General features: G+C 42.5%; 1 protein-coding gene across 1 annotated transcript in view; it reads left to right on the forward strand.

Annotated features, from left to right (window-relative positions):
• The first annotated feature begins 3184 nt into the window (after positions 1-3184).
• Positions 3185-24172, forward strand: part of PHYHD1 (phytanoyl-CoA dioxygenase domain containing 1) — a 39935-nt gene continuing 18947 nt past the window's right edge. Inside the window, exons 1-8 of the mRNA XM_082263937.1 lie at positions 3185-3319; positions 8741-8899; positions 10426-10501; positions 11866-11913; positions 13148-13203; positions 13287-13349; positions 16028-16049; positions 19261-19389. Coding sequence (XP_082120063.1) covers positions 3287-3319; positions 8741-8899; positions 10426-10501; positions 11866-11913; positions 13148-13203; positions 13287-13349; positions 16028-16049; positions 19261-19389 — 586 coding nt within the window. The 5' untranslated portion in view covers positions 3185-3286. The remainder of the gene's footprint in view (positions 3320-8740; positions 8900-10425; positions 10502-11865; positions 11914-13147; positions 13204-13286; positions 13350-16027; positions 16050-19260; positions 19390-24172) is intronic.

Consider the following 24172-nt stretch of genomic DNA (forward strand, 5'->3'; position numbering starts at 1 on the left):
GTTGATTCATCCTGCCACTTTGGATGAATAGAAATTAAGTCTCTTATCTTCAAGACTACTTGGTGAACAATCTTTTATCTTCAGGACACTCTCCCTGGTATCCTCTCTCTCTCTCTTTCTCTGACACCCGTCCACTAACTATCCTTTGAGCAGGGGTGGCTCCCCTCAGGTCAGGCCCCTTGACACGAGTCCCTGTACTCACGATATTGCAGCCACAGGGCCTCCAGTGTCTCCCCTCTCAGTCAGCTTCCCTGGACCTCTGGGTTCAGCTCCTCTCAGGCACCTCCTCTGGCCCTCAGGACGACCCCCTGCGACCGCATGGCACCTCTACAGAGGAGGAGGCAGCTGCCCCCTCTCTTCGGGGGGACTCCGCTGTCAAACCAAAGACCCCTCAGCACATGTGCCCCTGGCTTTTATACAGTATCCCAGAATGTACCGAGGCGACCTGTCCTCTGCCAATCATCAGGACTGTATCAAAAGCCTGTGCACCCATTCGTCAGGTTTCCTTCCACTGTCCAACATGCCTCCCTATTGGACCAGCGGGAAACACTCTCTAGACTGAATGAATCGCATACTGAGCACAATGAGCAGACCTCACTAACCGATCCCGCTCTCTGCTAGGCAAAGAACAATATAGATTTATCTGCAGCCCCTCTGGTAAGGAGACAGAGCTCAAAACTATGCTCTCTCTCGCTAGCACCTACCTAGGAGGGTGCTACAACTAACACATAAAGTTTTTGGTGCAAAGCACCTGTTCCCTGCGCTCAGAGTGGTGTAGTCTCTAGTCCACCTTATTAGGGTCTTTCCACTGTTACTGGTGCTGTGGACACCACAACCCAGGAGGAATGCTACGGCCTTGCTGCTCCTTACACGACCAGGGAAGTCTGGAAACACTGTAAACAACAACAAATGCAGGGGCGCATAGGCACTAGGCCTATGCGCCCCTGTGTTTGTTGTTGTTTACGGTGCTACAACTAAAACTGGGATGCCATTAAAGTTCATATGCGTGTAAAGGCAGGCGTCCCAATACTTTTGGTATTATAGTGTATTCATGCATGAATGTGAGTTTAGGGACCTTCGATTGTAAGGTCCTGGAGGGCAGGGATTGATGTGAATGTGCAATACAATACCCAGTATGTGTAAAGCACTGTGTAATTTGTCAGCGCTATATACCTGTGTGTGTATATGTATGTGTATATACAGTGGGTAAGGAAAGTATTCAGACCCCCTTAAATTTTTCACGCTTTGTTATATTGCAGCCATTTGCTAAAATCATTTAAGTTCATTCTTCTTCCTCATGAATGTACACATAGCACCCCATACTGACAGAAAAACACAGAATTGTTGACATTGTTGCAGATTTATTAAAAAAGAAAAACTGAAATATCACATGGTCCTAAGTATTCAGACCCTTTGCTCAGTATTTAGTAGAAGCCCCCTTTTGATCTAATACAGCCAGGAGTCTTTTTGGGAAAGATGCAACAAGTCTTTCACACCTGGATTTGGGGATCCTCTGCCATTCCTCCTTGCAGATCCTCTCCAGTTCTGTCAGGTTGGATGGTAAACGTTGGTGGACAGCCATTTTTAGGTCTCTCCAGAGATGCTCAATTGGGTTTAAGTCAGGGCTCTGGCTGGGCCATTCAAGAACAGTCACGGAGTTGTTGTGAAGCCACTCCTTCGTTATTTTAGCTGTGTGCTTAGGGTCATTGTCTTGTTGGAAGGTAAACCTTCGGCCCAGTCTGAGGTCCAGAGCACTCTGGAGAAGGTTTTTGTCCAGGATATCCCTGTACTTGGCCGCATTCATCTTTCCCTCGATTGCAACCAGTCGTCCTGTCCCTGCAGCTGAAAAACACCCCCACAGCATGATGCTGCCACCACCATGCTTCACTGTTGGGACTGTGTTGGACAGGTGATGAGCAGTGCCTGGTTTTCTCCACACATACCGCTTAGATTTAAGGCCAAAAAGTTCTATTTTGGTCTCATCAGACCAGAGAATCTTATTCTCACCATCTTGGAGTCCTTCAGGTGTTTTTTAGCAAACTCCATGCGGGCTTTCATGGGTCTTACACTGAGGAGAGGCTTCCGTCGGGCCACTCTGCCATAAACCCCCGACTAGTGGAGGGCTGCAGTGATGGTTGACTTTCTACAACTTTCTCCCATCTCCTGACTGCATCTCTGGAGCTCAGCCACAGTGATCTTTGGGTTCTTCTTTACCTCTCTCACCAAGGCTCTTCTCCCCCGATAGCTCAGTTTGGCCAGACGGCCAGCTCTAGGAAGGGTTCTGGTCGTCCCAAACGTCTTCTATTTGAGGATTATGGAGGCCACTGTGCTCTTAGGAACCTTAAGTGCAGCAGAAATCTTTTTGTAACCTTGGCCAGATCTGTGCCTTGCCACAATTCTGTCTCTGAGCTCTTCAGGCAGTTCCTTTGACCTCATGATTCTCATTTGCTCTGACATGCATTGTGATCTGGAAGGTCTTATATAGACAGGTGTGTGGCTTTCCTAATCAAGTCCAATCAGTATAATCAAACACAGCTGGACTCAAATGAAGGTGTAGAACCATCTCAAGGATGATCAGAAGAAATGGAAAGCACCTGAGTTAAATATATGAGTGTCACAGCAAAGGGTCTGAATACTTAGGACCATGTGATATTTCAGTTTTTCTTTTTTAATAAATCTGCAACAATGTCAACAATTCTGTGTTTTTCTGTCAGTATGGGGTGCTATGTGTACATTCATGAGGAAGAAGAATGAACTTAAATGATTTTAGCAAATGGCTGCAATATAAAAAAGAGTGAAAAATTTAAGGGGGTCTGAATACTTTCCGCACCCACTGTATATCTATATATATATATATATATATATATATATATATATATATATATATAAAACGAATAAATGAAGAGTTCTGTAAACACTTGTTATAATAAACACCATTCAGTTCTAATATCCCTCGTGTCTTTCCTTACATTCTGCGCATGGTTTTGCATTGTATACACCGGGACAGAAAAGAAGAAAATCCCCTTTTTTGGCTTGCCTTTCTTCAAAACCAGTATGACAGGTCCACTTTAATCTGCACACAATAACAGTTAATGCAAAAATGCAAGTTGTTGTTGTTTTTTTTTTTTTTTGCGAAGTGTCTTTTGTCTTTTGGTCAGCTGATTACGGTCACATGGCCAGGGAGGAATGCAGGGGCCTCTTGTACTTTATCTCCTTGGATCATCTGCTGTGTTTTCTCCTATCCTCCCCTGGTCAGGAGGTCACAGGCGGCTTTGCACAGCTCAATATGGCTCTGCTGACAGATGAACAGGTCCAGAAGGTGAGAAAAATTCTCCATTTATCTACCTGTATTCTTTACACCAGGTGCATCTCCTAAATTTTAATGTCTGATTAGCAGGGCATGCTGGGAGTTTTAGTTCTGCAAAACCTGATCGTTGTTATTCTTTGCAGCAGTTGTTTAGTCTTTACATAATAGTATCAGCTGTGAGCAGGGGCAGCCTGACTGATACGTATTGAGACATGCTGGGAAATCGCTTCCTACGCTACGCTTCATTTACTAAACTGTAAAGGCTCGTACACACTATAGGAAAATCGGGCAAACCTTTTCGTCCAAAGAATTTTCACACAATTTTCGTATAGTGTGTACACAACTTTCCACAGCCGATTCTGAATTTTCGTATGAAAATTCTCGAAGTAACAAACTCCAAAATGTTTCTCGTACGGAAAAAAACCGAATCATTTTCATTTAATGTGTACCGTTTTCGGACGATTTTTGTACAAGAAAAATCAGAAAAGAAAGACTGTGCATGATCAAACAATAAACAACAAAAAAGCCTTTTTTGTATGAATTTTCTTTCATCGGTTTCCAACTTTCTGTGAAACCGCAAGGAAAATGGGACAATCGTTCGCCCGATTTTTTTATAGTGTGTTCCCCAAGCGGAGTTCCGGGCTCAAAAACAACTTTGGCCCATCCGCTTGCTGTAAATGCCCTAAAAAACAAATGGATACTCCTGAATTTATTTTTTCTTTTCTTACCTTTATTTTTTAAGAAAGTATACTTGCCTTCCTTCAACTTCTTCCCTCTTCGGCCGTGGCCCGCGCCGTCTTTTCCTGCTTGCATTGACTCCTGGGAGCTGAACGTCATCGCTCCCAGGAGTCAATGCGCCTGCACCGGCCCCGGCTCGTCAGTTCCGGTGCAGGCGCGTCATTCCCTGCTAAACAGCTTCTGGGCATGCCCAGAAGCTGTGCAGGGATGTTGCGCATGCCTCGGAAGTGACGAGCGGGGCCGGTGCAGGGCATTCTGGGACGAAGAGGACACAGAAGAGGATGCAGAAGAGGACGCGCTGGCTTTAGCTGCCCACACCTGAGATGGCAGCGCTGGAGAAGATATTTTCAAGGTAAGTATTTCTTCTAAAAGGTAAGCGCGACCCGGGACAGTTCAGAGGCTCTCCATTATGGAATGTACTAGCCCTGACTGTCCCAGGTGTATTTTTATCTAAATTTCATCCCCGAGGCCGGAACTCCGTTTTAACTCAAATGTCATTTGTCATAACAAATATCATTTGATTATATATTTTATGTTATTTTTGGCATGTATTGCTTAAAATAAAGGTCATTATGGCAATTAACGGTCAAAGCTTAGTAAACGAGGGCTGTTTTCAGTTTCAATGGGATACAGATGTTATTTTCTAGGTTCAGTATTACTGCTTGTATTTGCCAAAATAGTAGAGACTACAAAAAGTGAACCTATTCATGCATAATCTACATAGGGAATTACACAAGAGAAGGCTATTTGTGACTAAGGTGTTTAGTTTAGTTTTTAAGAGAGTGAAGTTTTTTTTAGCCCCTGTTAGCTTTTTATTGCTCTCTGTATCCTTGCTGGAAAAAAACATTCATCCCATTTGACTTTGTGACCATTGTCAACGGGAAATAAAGTTATGAGAAATGCATATTTTTAGAGTTGTCAAGAAACAGGAGAGCAAGGGGGATGCTGTTAAGCAGGGGTGTCAAACTCCTAGCATTTTGTGAAGGAGGTCAGCATTGACACCATCAATGCTTTTCTCATGACAGGTGTCCCAGAATAAATTGCAGGTTTTGTTCAATAATAGCATCAGTGGTGAAACTTCACTGATACATTAGGATACATATTTCATGTAGAGGTTAGGTGACATGAGTGATTTAAGCCTAGGGATACATGGACCATGAAATCTCTTTCTGACAGAGAGATTGACTACTTGTTGCCTGTCCTCTCATTAGCAGCACAGATCATTTCAGTGTGCTACAAATGAGGTTACTGCCAACAAACCGTTAAATCTCTTAGAAACAAAGACTAATCTCTAACCATAGCCCTAGATTCTGTCTTCAGCAACTAAGAGATTTAAAGGGTCACTGCACCTCTAATACAAGAATCATTTCCTTCCAGCAATCCTCCAAGGTCTTGTATTTACCTCTGCATGCTCCTATGAGATCTTGACTGCTTGGTCTTAAATATTTGGGAGCCGCACTGCCATCGCTGCAGGAATTTCCATGCCAGGCTCTTTTTCATATGCATGATAGAATTTCCATTCATTCCCATGGTGAAGCCCCACTAAATTTTAAAACCGAAAACATGGGTTCTGCTTTATTCACGTGCTGGCAGTCCCGTATTGGTGGTAAAGTGGTCAAAAGTGACCGCCAAGAGTTGATGGGACTTTCTAAGGGGTTGATAAAAAAAAGTGGGAATTAAAAGGGGGGGGGGGTCAGTAAATGACCAGGAATTAGTTGGTGGTCAATAAATTATGGAAGAAGGAGTGGGGTCAATCTCTTGGTGGAGGTCCATGACAGTCCCTGATCTTAAAAGTGAGGTTACTAGTGGTGAGACTGTGCTAACCAGGGTTGAATGGTAAAACTCCAGTGAGGACAGCCTTGAGTTTTCTGTATTAGATATGTCTTGTTACTGGCCTTGATTAACATTGTGCTTTGCGTGTTGTCTGTGACCTTCCATCCTCTCCCTTCTGGGATATACAGTAAGTAAATGTTCACATTACAAAGCATACTCCCTTACTTCAAAATGATTGGCGGTCAATGAACAACCTGAAACCTCATGAACTGGTCATTGAGCTAAACAGTTTGGAAATCTTTGGGCTAGAACTACACAGGGGGTTTTGAAGGTGCCTGTTCATAAGATTTTTATCCCCAGTGGCATAACAAACTTCACTGCTTGATTCGCCCAGCCCCCATTCCTAAACATCATGGATGGATGAATCTGCTGTGTTGGCTATTGTATGTTAACAGCCGGAACCCATGGCTGTCCAAATGCCCAGGTGAAGGTTGCATCTGATTCCATGTGATGATTGCCTGAAAATTTTCTACCCTCCTCCTTTGGCAAAAGTCAATGGAAAATTGTCTTTTGTTGAGGCGGGTGGTGGTGACAGGGTACCCCAAGGAACAAATTTCATCTGATTCAGCAGGAACTGGCTGAAATTCGATCTGTGTATGACCAGCTTTAATACCTTTAGGCCTGCCATAGATGGTGCAAACTACTTTCCTGCAACATCGGGCTGCAGGAAAGAAAATTGCTTGATTCCCTCCTCAAGACAGTTATGTTCTCTTCGTGGGGGAAAGGGGGGGGTGCGGGAAGCCGTCCTTGCCGGGAGTACACATTGATAATTGCTAGCAGCTGTAGCAACTGACCGTGATCGCATGCAGACAATCTGACATGCTGGTTGTACATTAAGCCTGCCCATAAATGGTTTGAATCTAATCTGGTCCTTGCTGAATCGGTCGAGATTCAAACCATCTTTGGCCGGCTTAACCAAAATCACTAGTAATTCCTTTCTAGGAGTAGAAATTGATCACTAAACAAATGGAACAGATGGCTCCTTATGGGATACGCTACACAAGTCAAATGTAGTGTTGTTCTGTCTTGCTTAAGTGTGCAATGAATCATTCATCTACAGTTGATCCCTACAAGTAGCTACTACACGTTATATCTTTGTGTAGTTTATTCCATAGGGATTCTTTAGTTCTATCTGCTTAATGATCAATTGCTACTTCTTAGCAATTAATCTCTAGTAAATGTTGTAGCTCAACTAAAATCTCCCGTGTAGCTCTGCCTAAAGAGGCAGCTGTCAGTGAGTGGTAAATCTCTTGGTAGCAAAAAATGTAAATCATTGTTAAACAGTCAGCTCTATAAATATTGGGACATTGACACCATTTTTTTTTTTGGCTCTATACACCACCACAATGGATTTAAAATGAAACAAACAAGATGTACTTTAACTGCAGACTTTCAGCTTTAATTTGAGGGTATTTACATCCAAATCAGGTGAATGGTGTAAGAATTACAACCGTTTGTATATGTGCCTCCCACTTTTTAAGGGACCAAAAGTAATGGGACAGATTAACAATCATAAATCAAACTTTCACTTTTTAATACTTGGTTGCAAATCCTTTGCAGTCAATTACAGCCTGAAGTCTGGAACGCATAGACATCACCAGACGCTGGGTTTCATCCCTGGTGATGCTCTGCCAGGGCTCTACTGCAACTGTCTTCAGTTCCTGCTTGTTCTTGGGTTATTTTCCCTTCAGTTTTGTCTTCAGCAAGTGAAATGAATGCTCAATCGGATTCAGGTCAGGTGATTGACTTAGCCATTGCATAACATTCCACTTCTTTCCCTTAAAAAACTCTTTGGTTGCTTTCGCAGTATGCTTCAGGTCATTGTCCATCTGCACTGTGAAGCGCCGTCCAATGAGTTCTGAAGCATTTGGCTGAATATGAGCAGATAATATAGCCCAAAACACTTCAGAATTCATCCTGCTGCTTTTGTCAGCAGTCACATCATCCATAAATGCAAGAGAACCAGTTGATCTTGGTCTCATCTGTCCATAGGATGTTGTTCCAGTACTATGAAGGCTTTTTTAGATGTTGTTTGGCAAACTCTAATCTGGCCTTCCTGTTTTTGAGGCTCACCAATGGTTTACATCTTGTGGTGAACCCTCTGTATTCGCTCTGGTGAAGTTTTCTCTTGATTGTTGACTTTGACACACATACACCTACCTCCTGGAGAGCGTTCTTGATCTGGCCAACTGTTGTGAAGGGTGTTTTCTTCACCTGGGAAAGAATTCTTTGGTCATCCACCACAGTTGTTTTCCGTTGTCTTCCGAGTCTTTTGGTGTTGCTGAACCCACCAGTGCGTTCTTTCTTTTTAAGGATGTTCCAAACAGTTGATTTGGCCACACCTAATGTTTTTGCTATCTCTCTGATGGGTTTGTTTTGTTTTTTCAGCCTAATGATGGCTTGCTTCACTGATAGTGACAGCTCTTTGGATCTCATATTGAGAGTTGACAGCAACAGATTGCAAATAGCACGCTTGAAATGAACTCTGGACCTTTTATCTGCTCCTTGTAAATGGGATAATGAGGGAACAACACACACCTGGCCATGGAACAGTTGAGCAGCCAATTGTCCCATTACTTTTGGTCCCTTAGAAAGTGGGAGGCACAAATACAAACTGTTGTAATTCCTACACCTTTCACCTGATTTGGATGTAAATATCCTCAAATTAAAGCTGAAAGTCTGCAGTTAAAGCACATCTTGTTTGTTTCATTTCAAATCCATTGTGGTGGTGGATAGAGCCAAAAAGATTAGAATTGTGTCGATGTCCCAATATTTATGGACCTGACTGTAGCTGTAGTCTTATTGTTGTTATAAACATTCATATTAATATCTTGTATGCAATATTGGATGTTTGATGTGCAGTTCCGTGAAAATGGGTTTTTGGTTCTGGAGAGACTGTTTAACGAAGAAGAATGCAAGTCCATGAAGGAAGAAATAGGGAGGATAATACAAGAGATGGACGTGCCTCCTCACTTACGAACAGAGTTCTCCACACAGCAAGAAGAACAGCTCCGAGCCCAGGTATGCAACGGGCCATATCCTAGTGCCAGCAACTCCAAACAAGTGCTCAGCATGACGGGAACATACCTAATGTAATAAAATAATCTTTCTATGCAAAACCGGTTTTCAGTTTTGCATAGCAAATGACATTGGTAAATGCTCAAAAAGAAAACTGCCTGATTTACTTTTTTCTATCCCTTGGAAAATCTATTAAAGAGATCCCCTTGGTTAGACACCTGCTGTGTCTAATATGAGATCTTCCTACTGTGTTGGGTGAAACAAGAACATGCAAAGTTGGGTTCACTAAACTCCCAGCTAGCCAGGAACAGAGTTGGGAATCATGGCAGAGACCTCTTTCTGCCGTTGGACCATCTAATACATATAATTGGCCCACTAGGTTCCACCTATTAGTAAAATACCGCTTTTTGGTGGACTGACCTTTAAAAGACCAGCAAACCCTGGTACAGCATGGGAACTCTAGATATTAATAGCTTTCAGAATGATGTACTATATGGTATATGGCCCACACCTTTACAAAAATGTGTATGCATGACTCATTTCGCTGTGTAGTTTTATTATTCCATGTTAGATGCCAATTTAGACAAAACAAAGCTTAAAATGTTAACTCCAGCCAATTCTTTTTTTTTTTTTTTTGGACAGAAGGAAATGGTTAGAATTTTTATCAGAATTTTACAGTTTCTGTGAAACCTGTTGTGGGGACCCTCATTTTCTCTTCCAGTGACTACTGTAGATAGGAAGTTAGGGAAATCAACCCATCACAGGGGTCTGGCAGGATTCTGATTTTAGATGTGATCAGATTTATTTTTGAAACAACCACAGATAGTCACATTTTAAATTAGATGCTCATAGTAGGACTTGCTTGCTCCTGCAATTCTTTTTAAAAATGTCCCCTATGTTCTTGCTCTAGCTCAACTAACTGTGTCCCAGCCAGGCTGGTTAACCTAAGAAATAATGGTGACCCCTGTTCCTGCTGAAACCTATGGAGTTTCCCTGGAGTCATTGGTACATGCATGACCCCGTTTTTGTAACTTTAACCTTCCACACAGCTACTCCCAACCCTGCACACACAGGCAGAGTGAGAGGAACAGAGCCTTAGGAGCCACTGTCAATAACTGATGTGGAGGAGGAGAGGAGTGGCAGGAGCATGCCCATACTGGAGAATCCGGTGAGACTCCATAGGTCCTGGGAGTTACAAGGGGTACCCACGTTCCACAAATGGGCCAGCAGGGCTGGGGCACAGTTAGCGGAGCAAAAACCAAGGGGAATTTTATAAAAGAATAGCAAGAGCATTAAAGTCCTACTATAAGCAACTAATTTAAAATGTTAAACCATTTGGCTTTAAAGTCAACTTTAATAACATTCATGGGTGACTAGGCAAATGGTTAGAAATTAGGATGATGATTTGAGGTGTTGGACAAAATGTTCCAAAGCATGTGACTTCATGTGTGGTTAAATGGTCTGTAATATCACTTTAAAGTATATTTTGCATGAATTTAGTTTCCCTTTTAAGTGTATCCTTCTTACAGGGGAGCGCTGACTATTTCCTTAACAGTGGAGACAAGATACGCTTCTTTTTTGAGAAAGGGGTGTTCAATGATAAAGGTAATATAACTGTATGATATAGATTTTTTTACATGCACTAAGCAGAGACATTGCTTAAAGTGAACCTATGGCCAAGCTTTGGACTCATTGGTGTTGGACTGATGGATGTTTTTTCTTTCATTTAGTCCGCTGGCTGAATGAAAAAAAGTATGGATTCCTCCATCCCCACACCTTCCCCTGCTAGGACAGCGGAAGCTTTGGACTCATTCTTAACCAGCAGTAATTTAGCTTTAAAGTATAGCTGGTCATAGATGGGTGTTTTTTCTTTCATTTAGTCAGCTGGCTGAATGAAAAAAATAATGGATTCCTCCATCCCCCACACCTTCCCCTGCCAGGACAGCGGCTGCAGGCACTGATCGACAAAAAGTTTCCAACATTCCCATTCGAGCAATGACAGTCACACATGGATCAAAATTTGGCCGGTACCTGATGAACCGTCCAAATTTTGAATTTATCAATCCCCAGCTATAGTCCTCATCCCGGTAGATGCAGAATCAGTGAATTTCTGAGGTAGCCTTGGACTTTGTAGAGACTGCTGTGGCTGCTCAGATCTCAGATTTGCTGGTCCCTTCAACCTGTGATAGCTGTAGTAATGGGCGAGGAGCATAACAAAGAAAGGTCTGGAGAACATCTGATCATTGGAAATCCCATTTAATTTGGTAACATGTAAATAAGGAAAACTAAGTAAAAGCAAGCTGCATTTGTATACTACAACCACCCAATCCTGTTGGATTGGGTGGTTGTAGTGTGCAAATCCAGTTTGCTTTTACTTAGTTTTCCTCATTACTGTGTACTGGTTTACTCCCCCTCTTTCCTCTTTTGTCTTTCTTTAGGCACTTGATATGCCTAATGGGCCATACACACTAAGATTTTCTGAAGACTTTTTTTCCTTTAGACTTACCAAAACCATATAATATGAGGTCAAACCTAAACACTTTCAATTTGTATGCAATCTGGCAGGCCCTTGCACTACATAGAAAAGGTAAATCTGAAGGAAATCTAACCACAAAAGTTGGATAGTGTTTCCAGCTTTACTCCTCATTATGATATAAGAACATCCTTGAGTGCCCATCATTTAGTTTTTCATTAACGTGTGAATAAAACGTGTTTTGACCCCCATCTGCAGGGTTGAAAGCTCACTTTTGTAATTTTGGATTTATTCATTCATTCTAGTGAAGAAAATCTAAAGAAACTTTGTTCATAGATTGTACAATAAGACTATAAAGAATATGCCAAGTGTTAAGCCCGCAGAACCTGAAATTCATACAGGCCAGCTTTAGAAATCTATAGAATCTGCTGAGCACTATAATAACATTGTAACAGTAAATCTATATAAATCAGTGATGATGATTTATATTTTACAGGTGAATTTCTCGTAGCAAAAGAAAAATCAGTGAATAAAATAGGACACGGTAAGAAAATGTATATTGTATGTTGCTAATATCTGTATTTAGCATAGCAGAATACCTAACCTATAAAAAATTGTGTTATAATGTAATTTTAATGTTATTGTTTCTAGTACTGACTTTACTTGACTTACTTGACTCTAAATTGAGTAATTTAGGCTATCTTCTGTCTACAAAATCCCTTATACTCAGTGGTGCCTAGGTTGGTGGGGACCAAGTGTGGAATGCTGGGGGTTGTTTGATCATTATCCACCTATAAAATAGTGTATGGTTTGCCACCGTCCCTTTCGTAATGTTTTTGGGGTTAGGTACCTCCGGCCTAAGGATTGGTGGGACTTTATGGGCAAGGTATAAATAGTAACGATGAATACAATACTTAGTAAAATAAGTTTTGTTTACTGTATGGAAAATCTTATATATACAGTGTACAATGGTAATGGTGAGGGGTTGTAGGCCCCTGAGTGAGAAGGGTGAGAAAGATAATGAAATGGTGACAATGTGTAAATAGTGACTTGGTAAGATAGGAAGTTTCTCTATTTCGTTTAAGAGAGTTTTCCTCTTTTTGCGTTCCGACGCGTTTCGGCTCGATCCTAGAGCCTTTTTCAAGGGTGTAAGTCACATTATATTCCTGAAATAATCATATAGATAATCTAAGTTACATATTGGTGATGCCTATTGATTGATATATCAAACAATGGTATCTCCAAACAATATTGTTACATACATTTGTTTTGCCGCAAGTGGAGATGGAGTTCCCTCAAGAAACAGCGAGAGCGTGAGCCTTGTGAGCCTGCAAGGTATTAAGTGAGTTTAGGAGAATCGTATTTGTCTCAAAGATACTGAGTGTTATTTGGAGTGTACAACTTACTGGCTGTGTAGTAGTATTTACACATTGTCACCATTTCATTATCTTTCTCACCCTTCTCACTCAGGGGCCTACAACCCCTCACCATTACCATTGTACACTGTATATATAAGATTTTCCATACAGTAAACAAAACTTATTTTACTAAGTATTGTATTCATCGTTACTATTTATACCTTGCCCATAAAGTCCCACCAATCCTTAGGCCGGAGGTACCTAACCCCAAAAACAAGTGTGGAATGCTTTTCCCTAATATTTTCATCTTTTCTTTTCCAGCAGCAGAATACTACCATATGGTTTGCTATTGCTTTATTTTATTGCAAATAGGAGATAAATACTGTATGTTTACTCCTTGAATTTTCTTCTTTAATTCAGCTCTACACGCTTATGTCCCGGTATTTAAAAGCATCACCAACTCCCCCAAAATACAGGTATGTGAGCATTCTTTTATTGTGGCCTTTACTTTCTTTAGAATTGTTCTCGGATAACATTTATTTCTGTTTTATCCACACAGGAGGTGGGATGTCGGTTGGGCCTAGTAAAGCCAGTCATAGTCCAGAGCATGTATATTTTTAAGGTAATCTAGGCACCTATATATTGTGATTCTATATCTACAAAACTTCTAATTTTAAAGGCAGTCAAACATTTTCCAAAACACAGTGGGGTTGATTTACTAAAACTGAAGACTGCAAAATCTGGTGCACCTCTGCCTCAGCTTTCAGGTTTTTTGTCAAAGCTTAATTGAATAAGCTAAAGTGAACAGCTGATTGGCTACCATGCAAAGCTGCACCAGATTTTGCACTCTTCAGTTTTAGTAAATCAACCCACGTGTGTGCATTAAAGTGCTCTGTTAGATGATATAATAAATGTTTTAAAAGAGATGTATGACCAAAGCATTATGGACCATACTTCTCTTGTGGGTCACAGAAGTGCACTTACTTTTCCTTTTCTGTCACCCAGAGTCAGCTGATTGATAGTGGGCTACTGCCTGCTGTCAGCTGATGTAGTAAAGATGCACCAGGCTCTGGAAGAATCCAACCAATATTGTTGGGATCCACTCGTATGCCTTATTTGGCAGCTAGCTCAACCTCTCCACACGCTGCTGAGAGCTGCCCCGAGAACTGAGTGATCAGCAGTCATGTGAAAGCTCAGTTCTCAGTGTTAAGGCCCGTACACACGAGTCGAAATTCGGCCGGGAATTTTCGTCCGACAGATCTGCCGATTTTCGGCTTGTTAGAATGATGCTTCCGACAACCGACTCTTCGGCCGAAAAAACTCTGGTGTGCAGGCTATAAAATGTTTGTCCTCCGTCAAAACACGTCCGATTTTCGTGAAGGCAGTACAGATTTCGACAGGGAAAAATCTTATGAGCAAGACTGGGCATGCTCAGAGAAGAAAGAACACAAAGAAAGCAAACCAACACATGACATCACTTCTAAAGTAGAATTTTGTCGTGCGGGAAAATTCGTGTGCAGTCTAGGCACATTCCAACCAACAAAACACCACACTGGACAAAAGATGGACGACCGGTCGGCGGAAATTCGTTGCGTGTGTACTAGGCTTTAGTCAATGTGGGACTGATGCTGCAGTATGTAGGTGAGTATGTGTGTTTGTTTTTTCCCGCACTTCTCCTGTAATTTAATTTAAAGTGAGAAGCACAAACATAGGAACCCTGTGCAAGTTTCAAGTCTGTATGGTTGGAGCTTACACAGGGCTGAGGACTATCTCCCTGCCCCTACTTGACAGTACTTGACTTGTTTGGCTGCTTGGGCACCCAGCGCTGCATTGTGGGAGCAATAGGAAGTAATCAGATGATTCCCTATACTTGGAAATAATCGGAGTGGCAGGAGAGTGAAGGCAAGGTGAAAATAAGCAAGGGGATGGGTGGGCATTAAAGTGAACTTGATGCATTGCGCTTTGTGGTTAAACAAGTGTTAAGACGTAGAGGCAGAAACATTATAGAAATGTAAGATTGATTCACATGGGCACCAATTTTCTGGCTGAAACACATGTAATGTAACGTATAGTAGACCACAGCCTAATAAAGTGGACCTGTACACCAATTAGCAATGACATTATGACCACCCACCTAATATTGAGTAGGGCCCCCTTTTGCTAAAACAGCCCTGACCTATTGAGGCATGGACACCAAAGTAACATCCACATGAATGGCAGGAAGGTTTCCCAGCAGAACATAGCCCAAAGCATCACACTGGCTCTGCTGACTTGCCTTCTTATACTGCCTCCTGGTGCCATCCCTTCCCCAGGTAAGTGACGCACACGAACCCGGCCACCCACATTATGTGAAAAAAAATGTGATTCATCATACCAGGCCACCTTCTACCATTGCTCCGTAGTCCAGTTCTGATGTTAATGTGACCATTGTAGAAGCTTTTGGCTGTGGACACGGGTCACCATGGGCTTCACAGCCCCATACACAACAAACTGCCCATTTTTTTTTCTGCTTTCACCACATCAACTTCATTGACAACATGTTCACTTGCTGCCTAATATATCCCACCAATTTTCTGATGCCATTGTAATGCGATATTCCTGTGACCTGTCAGTGGTCATAATGTTATGGCTGATTGGTGTACACAGCCAACCATCTCCTCCAAACAGTACGAGACAGGTCAGTTGTGAATGGTACGGCCCTTACAATAGGCATTATGCAGCTGTTCTTTTGCTCAGTATATTATTCCAGAGAACTACTGTTGTTTATATACTATATGTGATATCACCAGGGCCATCTTACCGAATGGGCACGCTGCCCGGGGGCCCCACTTGCCCAGGGGGTCCACCTGCCCAGCAACCCAGCCCCAGCCAAGCATTTGTCCCGATTCCCTCCGAACTTAGCAGGTGGTAAGCGCTTGTCGGCCCTGCGCTGCTATCAGGCCACTTGGGCCGTGGGGTGAGGAGCCCAAAACTGCAGGAATGCCTGTCTGCCTCCACAGGAACAGACATACACAGGACAGTCGAGTCTGACTCCCGTCCGTATGTGTGTTCACCAGGCCCAGCAGCCGAACTTGGAAGCTGTCATTAGCCTGGCACTGCTGTACCAATGAATATCGCCTTATCAATAATTTGCATTTTTATTCTCGTGGGTGATTGTGTAGGTGGGGCCCCAGCACACTGCATTGCCCGGGGCCCTTTAATGCTCTAAAAATGGCACTGTATATCACGTGTAGTATATGTATAGTTATGATGACGTACAATATTGTAACAACCTTTACTTTTTTTATTTTTTTATTGCAGCAACCTAACATTGGAGGAGAAGGTAAGGCATCTTGATAACATACCTCCTATATATACGCAGTATAGGATATTTTGGTGTGCCAGTAATCCCTTGATTCCTTAACCTCAGTGTATTGTCCCGCAATGCCTGAAAATAGATATGTAAATAGAAAATTCAGCAGATGTTGTGACACCTTCCTTCCATACTGGTGCAGGTAGAGGGGGATCTCACTTTTTTAGCCAGCAGTTGGAGTTTAAAGGAAGACTCCGTGTTGCGGTACCTGCAAACACACAGTTACAGATTGGTTAGCATGAAAATTCTCGACTCCTTTCCATTTCCTGCTTGTGATTTGGTGGCAGAGAGGTCCATATTCTTCTTACCTTACCCCTCTATATAGGATAAATACAAAACGCCCCCCCCCCCACCTCTCCATATATGTTTAGGACCCCTGCTGGCAGATTCCGGTGCCTGGGAAGGATTGGGTCATCTAATAGCTATGCATACCTTTACATGGGACCAAAAGGATGGAACTGGGCAAGTATTGTCTTTTATAACAAATCTTAGTGTGCTAAGAAAAAAAAATGCTTTTCTTTGTACAGTTTGCAAATATGTATGTCCATGGGGCAGCTGTATTTCCATATTACTTATGTGGGATCTGCTTCCTGCTTGGCAGTGCTGTAAAGTGCTTTTGCTTTAAAGGCTAAGTCCGCCTTCTAAAAAATAATAAATGCACATATTTTTGTAGGAAAAAAAAAAGTGCATTTATTTTTTGCCTAGGAGCCTGCAGGCCATTGCCCACGCAATCAGTGGATAACAGGTGCAGTGCCAGGCTTCTGCAGACTCTTCCTCCATACCTATACAAAGGTACAGGCTTTCTGTTGGAGAGCTGGAGGAAGGGTTAATGGACTACCAGTGCGGTGCTCTCCGCACTTGTATCCTATTGAGAACTACAAGTCTGTCTTCTGGGGAGCCATGCACAGCCCCACAAAATTCAAGTGACAGCTGCTGCAGGGGAGAATAACTCTTGCACACTGTCATTGGAGGGCTTTTAGGGAGTGGGGTGGGGGGTTCACTTGGCACTGTTACATCCTAAATATGGGTGTAATTTGTTGTGAATGGTGGAGTTGCACATGGGGTGTCTGTTAAAGCCCCTCTCAACTTCAGAACTCCTGGCAGAAAAATGCTGCCACATATTGCATATGCATTTAGAGTTTGACCATTAATGCATTTTATTGATAATATTCTGGCCATTGGAATGCATTATTGCTGAAATGCCTCTAGCATTTATGCGCATTTAGATGCGTTCCATGTTTTTCTGATTTTCAGCTGCTCTCCTGAGCGTGCCTCTAATTTTTTTCAGCCTGCATACTCTCCTCCTCTAATATGCCTATGTGTGTATGTACCCAATGTAGCAAAACACACACACACACACTCATCATGGGTTGAACTGGATAGACTGGTGTCTTTTTTCAACCTCACTAACTATGTAATCACATCTAAAAATGGGAAGCTGGAGTATATTAGAGGGGAACTGAACTATCTGATGCATGAGCTTCTAAACTCATTACCGCCCCTTTTACGTCTGCACGGCCTCCATAGTGACGTCACGTCCGGCAACATCTTGCGTTCCATGCTAGTTAATGCAACAATCTGCCATATTACTACTGTCTTCCACCAGTACATCTCCATTGCCTGATGCCGCTATTTCCCCAGAACCATCCAGGAGAGCCCGAGGACTGACCAGAATGATTTTATAGATGCTCATTTGATCTACCAAGATGTGAGTTGCCCTTTTACATAGTTATAGTTTTGTGAGGTTGAAAAAAAAAGACATCCGTCCATCCAGTTCAACCTATGATGTGTGTGTGTGTTTGCTGTTAACCGTACATTATATACCCCTGTATGTTGTACATTGTATACCCCTGTATGTTGTGGTCTTTAAGGTGCCCATCTAATAGTTTTTTGAAACTATCGATGCTCCCTGCTGATACGACTGCTTGTGGAAGAGAATTCCACATCCTTACTGCTCTGACAGTGAAGAACCCCTTACGTATTTTAAGGTTAAACCGCCTTTCCTCTAGTTTTAGTGAGTGGCCACGTGTCTTATTGTATTCCCTTTCTCGGAATAGGTTGTTCCATATGCTAGCGTCACCAGTACAGTATTTGTACATTGATATCATATCCCCCCTCAATCGTCTCTTCTCCAGAGAGAATAGGTTCAGTGCTTGTAGTCTTTCCTCATAGCTGATGTCCTCCATTCCCCTAATTATTTTTGTTGCCCTTCTCTGTACTCTCTCCAGTTCCAGCACATCCTTTCTGAGGACCGGTGCCCAGAACTGGACAGAATACTCCAGATGTGGCCGGACCAGAGTCTTGTAGAGAGGGAGAATAATCTCTTTATTTCTGGAGTGAATCCCCTTTTTTATACATCCCAGTATTCTATTGGCTTTGCTTGCAGCGGCTTGGCATTGCATGCCACTGCCAAGCCTGTTGTCTACCAGTACCCCCAGGTCCTTTTCCATCCTAGACTCACCCAGAGGTTCCCCCCCTAGTGAGTAGCTTGCTTTCAGGTTTCTGGCCCCCAAGTGCATTACTTTACATTTTTCAACATTAAACCTCATCTGCCATGTAGTTGCCCACCCCGTTATTTTGTTCAGGCCTGCTTGTAAGGTTTCCACATCCTGCATAGAAGATATTGGCATGCTTAGATATTTGTCTTGCTTATTATAAGCTGGAGTATCATTAATGCTGCACCTAATCTGGCACCCCTCTGTGCTTCTCGAGGAACTGAAATATGTATGCTGTGCCTAAGAGAAAGTTTGGTAAAAAGGCAAATGACTAGTCACCCGTTGTCTCCAAGAAGCTGATCTATTCTTATTACAGACCTATGGTGTCTGTTTGTGGAGGCAGACATCTTGATAGAAGCAGGGCTTTGCTTCCTCATTCAGAGCCTTCAGCAAAGAGGACAGTGATCAGCACAGAAGGGATATCACCAAATCTCACTCCAGATTTCCTTGGACTAGCACTCAGAGGCAGAAGTGCCTTAGATCTCACACTGCAGAGATAAATATAAGGAAGTGTACTGATATATTTAAGGAGAAATTGAAGACAAAAAGTCATTTTTCAGGGTACTGCTTAGGCACAATTAACTTTTCTTGTTCCCTATAACTTTGAAAAGAACTCTACAGTAATTGATTTTAATTTATTAGCTCTGCTTGATTGTTGTTTAAACCCACTTAATTTTTTGCACCAGTCACACCTCACCAGGACGCCACTTTCCTGCACACGGAACCCCTTGGTCAGATCATAGGATTCTGGATTGCTGTTGAAGATGCGACTGAACAAAACGGCTGCTTGTGGTTCATTCCAGGTTCTCATAAGGGTAAGGCAGAACGGAATGGTAAATTAGCTCATTGATTGTTTACAGCAGGGTTTCTCAACCAGGGTTCCATGGAACCCCAGGGTTCTTGCAAAGGTTGCTAGGGGTTCCTTGAGCAATGAGCCATTTCTACTGCTCAGATAACTTCCCAATGACACCATTGATCTTTTTAGCATTCTGGAAGGAGGTAATTCTTCCCAATGATCACCAGTGTAAGGAGCATTCTTCCCACTGACCATCTCACTAATGTATCATGAGTTGTAAATATAGTCATTTTTAGCAGGAGTTCCTGAGACCTGAAAGTTGATTTAAAGCTTAACTCCAGGCAGATGTTGATGTTACACATAAATGTAGATCTGTAATCATTAAAGTGTTACTAAATCCACAACAGTAAAGCATGCTTGTTATACTCACTGTGGAACCTAAGGGGTTAATCCAGCACATTGTGTAAAAAGGCTGTTTGATCCTGTCTTCTCTGATCCTCCCCTTCTTCCACTGTCCCCAAACCATCTCCTGATAAGGCAGAGTCTTTAGAGCAAGGTTCTTAAAACTATGGCCCTCCAGCTGTTCAAGAACTACAATTCCCATCATGCCTAGTCATGTCTGTGAATGTCAGAGTTTAACAATGCCTCATGGGAGGTGTAGTTCTGCAACAGTTGGAGGGCCGTAGTTTGAGGATCCATGCTTTAGAGTCACTATGCACATGCTCAGTTTGGTGTGTATTGCTAGAGAGTTTTTATTTTTATTTTTCTTGGGTGCATGTGATCAGCACAGGGCCAATCAGCACTGTCCAGACAAAAGGTCAGGGGTCCTGCAACCTCATTGGACAGAGTTGAATGAAAACTCCTCCTACAAGCTTTAATCAGACATTGATGGAAATCACAAGACTGCTATATACTACTAATTAGAAAAGGTATTTAGCAGTTTAAATTTACTAAAATAATTGCATTTCCATGTTCTGTGTACTGTGGGAGACCAGATATAGCGAATACAGGCTCCTGGGTTTGGTAACAATTTAACATAAAAGTCAATGTGCTGTCACTAAACATGCTGATGGGATAGAAGGAGACTAAACACACCAAACTGCAGAATGTGCAGAGTGACTCTAAAGCAGGGATCCTCAAACTACAGCCCTCCAGCTGTTGCGGAACTACAAGGAGACAGCAGAGTGACAGAGAAATTAGATCATCACTGATCTGCTTTCACTGTTCAGCTGCAGGCTCAGTGGGTGCAGGATGACCTGGGCTCAGAGGAAGTGGATTGAATGATGCTGGCCATCAGACTGAGGGTATCCTGTGGTAGAAAAGAAGTACTGCAGCAGAAAACTCTGCTTTGCAAGTAAATATTGTGAGAAACGCTGGTTTATCTGTAAATTGGTTATTCATTTTTATCTTGTTGATTTTTTTCTGGAGTTCTGTTTTAAAGGGTCACTATAAATTGAGTGCAATGAGAGTAAACCGATTTCCGCATCATGTTAGGAAAGTTGTACCTTTAATTAGCTGTTTAACCTCCCTAGCGGTATTCCCGAGTGTGAGTCGGGCTAACTTTCAGTACCAAAAGCGGTAACCCTGAGCCACACTTGGGATTACCCCAGAATGTTACTTACCTTCCCTGCGATCCCCCGCCGTCCTCCCTGTAGTCCTCACTGTCTCTCCCCGCTCTGTGCTCGGCCAATGCCGGCACCTGTCGGTTCCCTTCCCTGCCAGCGTTGCGACGCAGGGGGGTGGAACCGGCCGCAATTTCAAAAATGTAAATACACCAAATGAGATGATACAAAGTTGTGATCCTAACGGATTACACTGTATCATCCCATTTCACCACAGGATTTCACCTGGTGATTTTTCCAGTGCCCTGCCTGTGCTTTTCCAGTTCTTTGCGCCTGGAAAATAGAGAACGACCATGGCGTCCAAAAAGCGTTTTGTTTTTTTTGCAAAATCGCTTTTAGACGAACTGGAAAACAGCGACAGGGAATCGGAGTTACTTGAAGAACTGAGCGATAGCGATTCGTGGGAAAATTCGTCATCCGGTACGGAAAGTGACGACAGCGACGATTCTGATGTCTCTTTCTGACACATCGCTTGTGGAATTTGGGAAGATTATCAAATGATTCTTCAGAATTTACAACGGAGCGATGTGCCAGAAAGAGACATCAGAATCGTCACTGTCGTCACTTTCCGTACCTGATGACGAACTTTCCCACGAATCGCTATCGCTGTGTTCTTCAAGTAACTCCGTTTTGCTGTCACCGTTTTCCAGTTTGTCTAAATTTCTCAATTTTCCAGGCACAAAGAACTGGAAAAGCACAGGCAGGGCACTGGAAAAGCCACCAGGTGAAATCTTGTGGTGAAATGGCATGATACAGTGTAATCCGTTAGGATCACAGCTTTGTATCATCTCATTTGGTGTATTTACATTTTTGAAATTGCTGCGGGTTACACCCTACCCCCCCGTCGCAACACTTGCAGGGAAGGGAACCGGAAGACAGGTTCCGGCATCAGCCGAGCACACAGCGGGAGGACGGCGGGGGATCGCAGGGGAAGGTGAGTTTTAAAATGTAAAACAGATTTCCATGCAAAACAATGTACCGCTTTTAGCACAGAAATCCTGACATAATCAGACCGCCAGGGAGGTTAAAATCGGTTCTTTATTATCGCAAAACATGGAGCATAAAAAGACGAAACAATGCTGCCCCCTATATGTAAATTTTGACTTTGTCAAAAGTCAGGGTCTAAGCCCTTATTTCTCCAACCTTTTCCCTGGCTGCTGACTTATGCTGAGAGCAGCGACACAACATGACTATCACAGGAAAAGAAGAGGTGTGTTTGTCATGCAGGCTATGGTTGGCAGCCTGACTCCCATTCCTCTATGTGCTGCAAGAGGCAAGATTGCAACTCCCACAGGAGGAATGATTGGGTGGAAAATTAGAGCAGAGTTTTAGTTAAATGACTATACAGTACTTTGGTGAGCTGCTTATAGTTTATATTTGACAGCAGCTTCTATAAATAGTGAAATAAGGAAGGGTTGGTTTAAAAAACTTCCTGCTGCCAAATTTAGTATTGTAAGTCAGGACAGTAAAAACAAGTTAAAAAAAAAAATAAATTTGTTAATGACCTTGTTTCTTTATGCTTGTACAAGCTGGATTACATTATGCCTTGTCAACATATTAAGTTTTCCCTGGGGTCTATGTAAAAAAAAAAATAATGCTGCCATATTTTGTATAATATAATTATCTTCGTATGACCATAATCGCCATCTAGTGGCCATATTGTGTTTTTTTTCTCCTGAATGAGATATTTAAAAACAAAGCATTATAGCCACTAGATGGTGTTTATGATCATAGGAAATATTTATATTACACAGAATATAGATACAACACGAAAGACACAAAGTGAAAGAGAGTAAAAAAAAAAACTAATTCTTTAGGTATATAAATAGTAAGAAAGTGAGGCCAGAACATATTGGCCCCATAAGGGGTGATGAAGGGAATTTGGCCACAAGGGACAGAGAGAAGGCAAAGATTTAGAATACATTTTTCTACTTAGTCTTCACAAAAGAATTGGGGGGGGGGGCACAGTAATCTAGACTGTAATGTTAATGTTAATAACACAACATAGGAAGCACCCGCATGATTAACAGAAGACTCAGAAATGTACTTGAAAAACTTAACAAAGATAGTCACCGGGACCAGATGGCTTACACCCGAGGGTCCTTAAAGTGGAGTTCCACCCATTTTCGTAACTTTAGATGTATGTAATCCCCTTTTTAAAACAACTTTTACCAATGGAAACTTTTTTTTTGCTAGTAAATACCTTATTTTCTTGTTTATTCCTCCTCTCCTCACTTCCGGGTCCGATCGCCGATGACGTCATTCGGCGATTCACAGTGTGTGCTGGCATGTATTCCATGCCAGAAATCTCGCAGTATTACCCATGAGCTGAGCTTTACTGTGTGTATTCAGGCCATGACCTGCCCCGCCTCCTCTCAGTGAGTTGTAATGTATGCATTGTATTCAGGCCGTGCTCTGCCCCGCCTCCGCCCCGCCTCCTCTCAGTGAGCGAGGACTGAAAGCATTATATCCTCACTGAGCTCACTGAGAGGAGGCGGGGCGGAGGCGGGGCAGAGCACGGCCTGAATACAATGCATACAGTACAACTCACTGAGAGGAGGCGGGGCAGGTCACGGGCTCAATACACACAGTACAGCTCAGCTCCTGGGTAATACTGTGAGATTTCTGGAATGGAATACATCCCAGCACACACTGCGAATCGCCGAATGACGTCATCGCCGATCGGACCCGGAAGTGAGGAGAGGAGGAATAAACAAGAAAATAAGGTATTTACTAGCAAAACAAAAAAAAAGTTTCCATTGGTAAAAGTAGTTTTAAAGGGGATTACATACATCTATGTAATCCAACGTATTAAAAATGGGTGGAACTCCGCTTTAAGGAACTCAGCCAGGTGATAGCCAGACCATTGTTCCTATCTTTTCTGGACAGTTTACTGACTGGAACGGTACCAGCTGATTGGAGAAAAGCCAACGTGGCACCAATATTTAAAAAGGGGCTGACCTATATCTCTGGTAACTACAGGCCGTTAGCCTAACATCAATAGTCTGCAAGCTATTGGAGTGGATAAGGGACTATATACAAGATTTTAGTATTGAAAACAGTATCAGTAGTAGTAATCAGCATGGTTTCATGAAGAATCGTTCTGGTCAGACCAAACATTTTAACCTTCTATGAAGAAGTTAGCTACCATCTCTAGATAAAGGACGGCCTGTGGACGTG

This window comes from Pelophylax lessonae (genome assembly GCF_965119305.1).
Source record: "Pelophylax lessonae genome assembly, chromosome: 7".
Taxonomy (NCBI): Eukaryota; Metazoa; Chordata; class Amphibia; order Anura; family Ranidae; genus Pelophylax; species Pelophylax lessonae.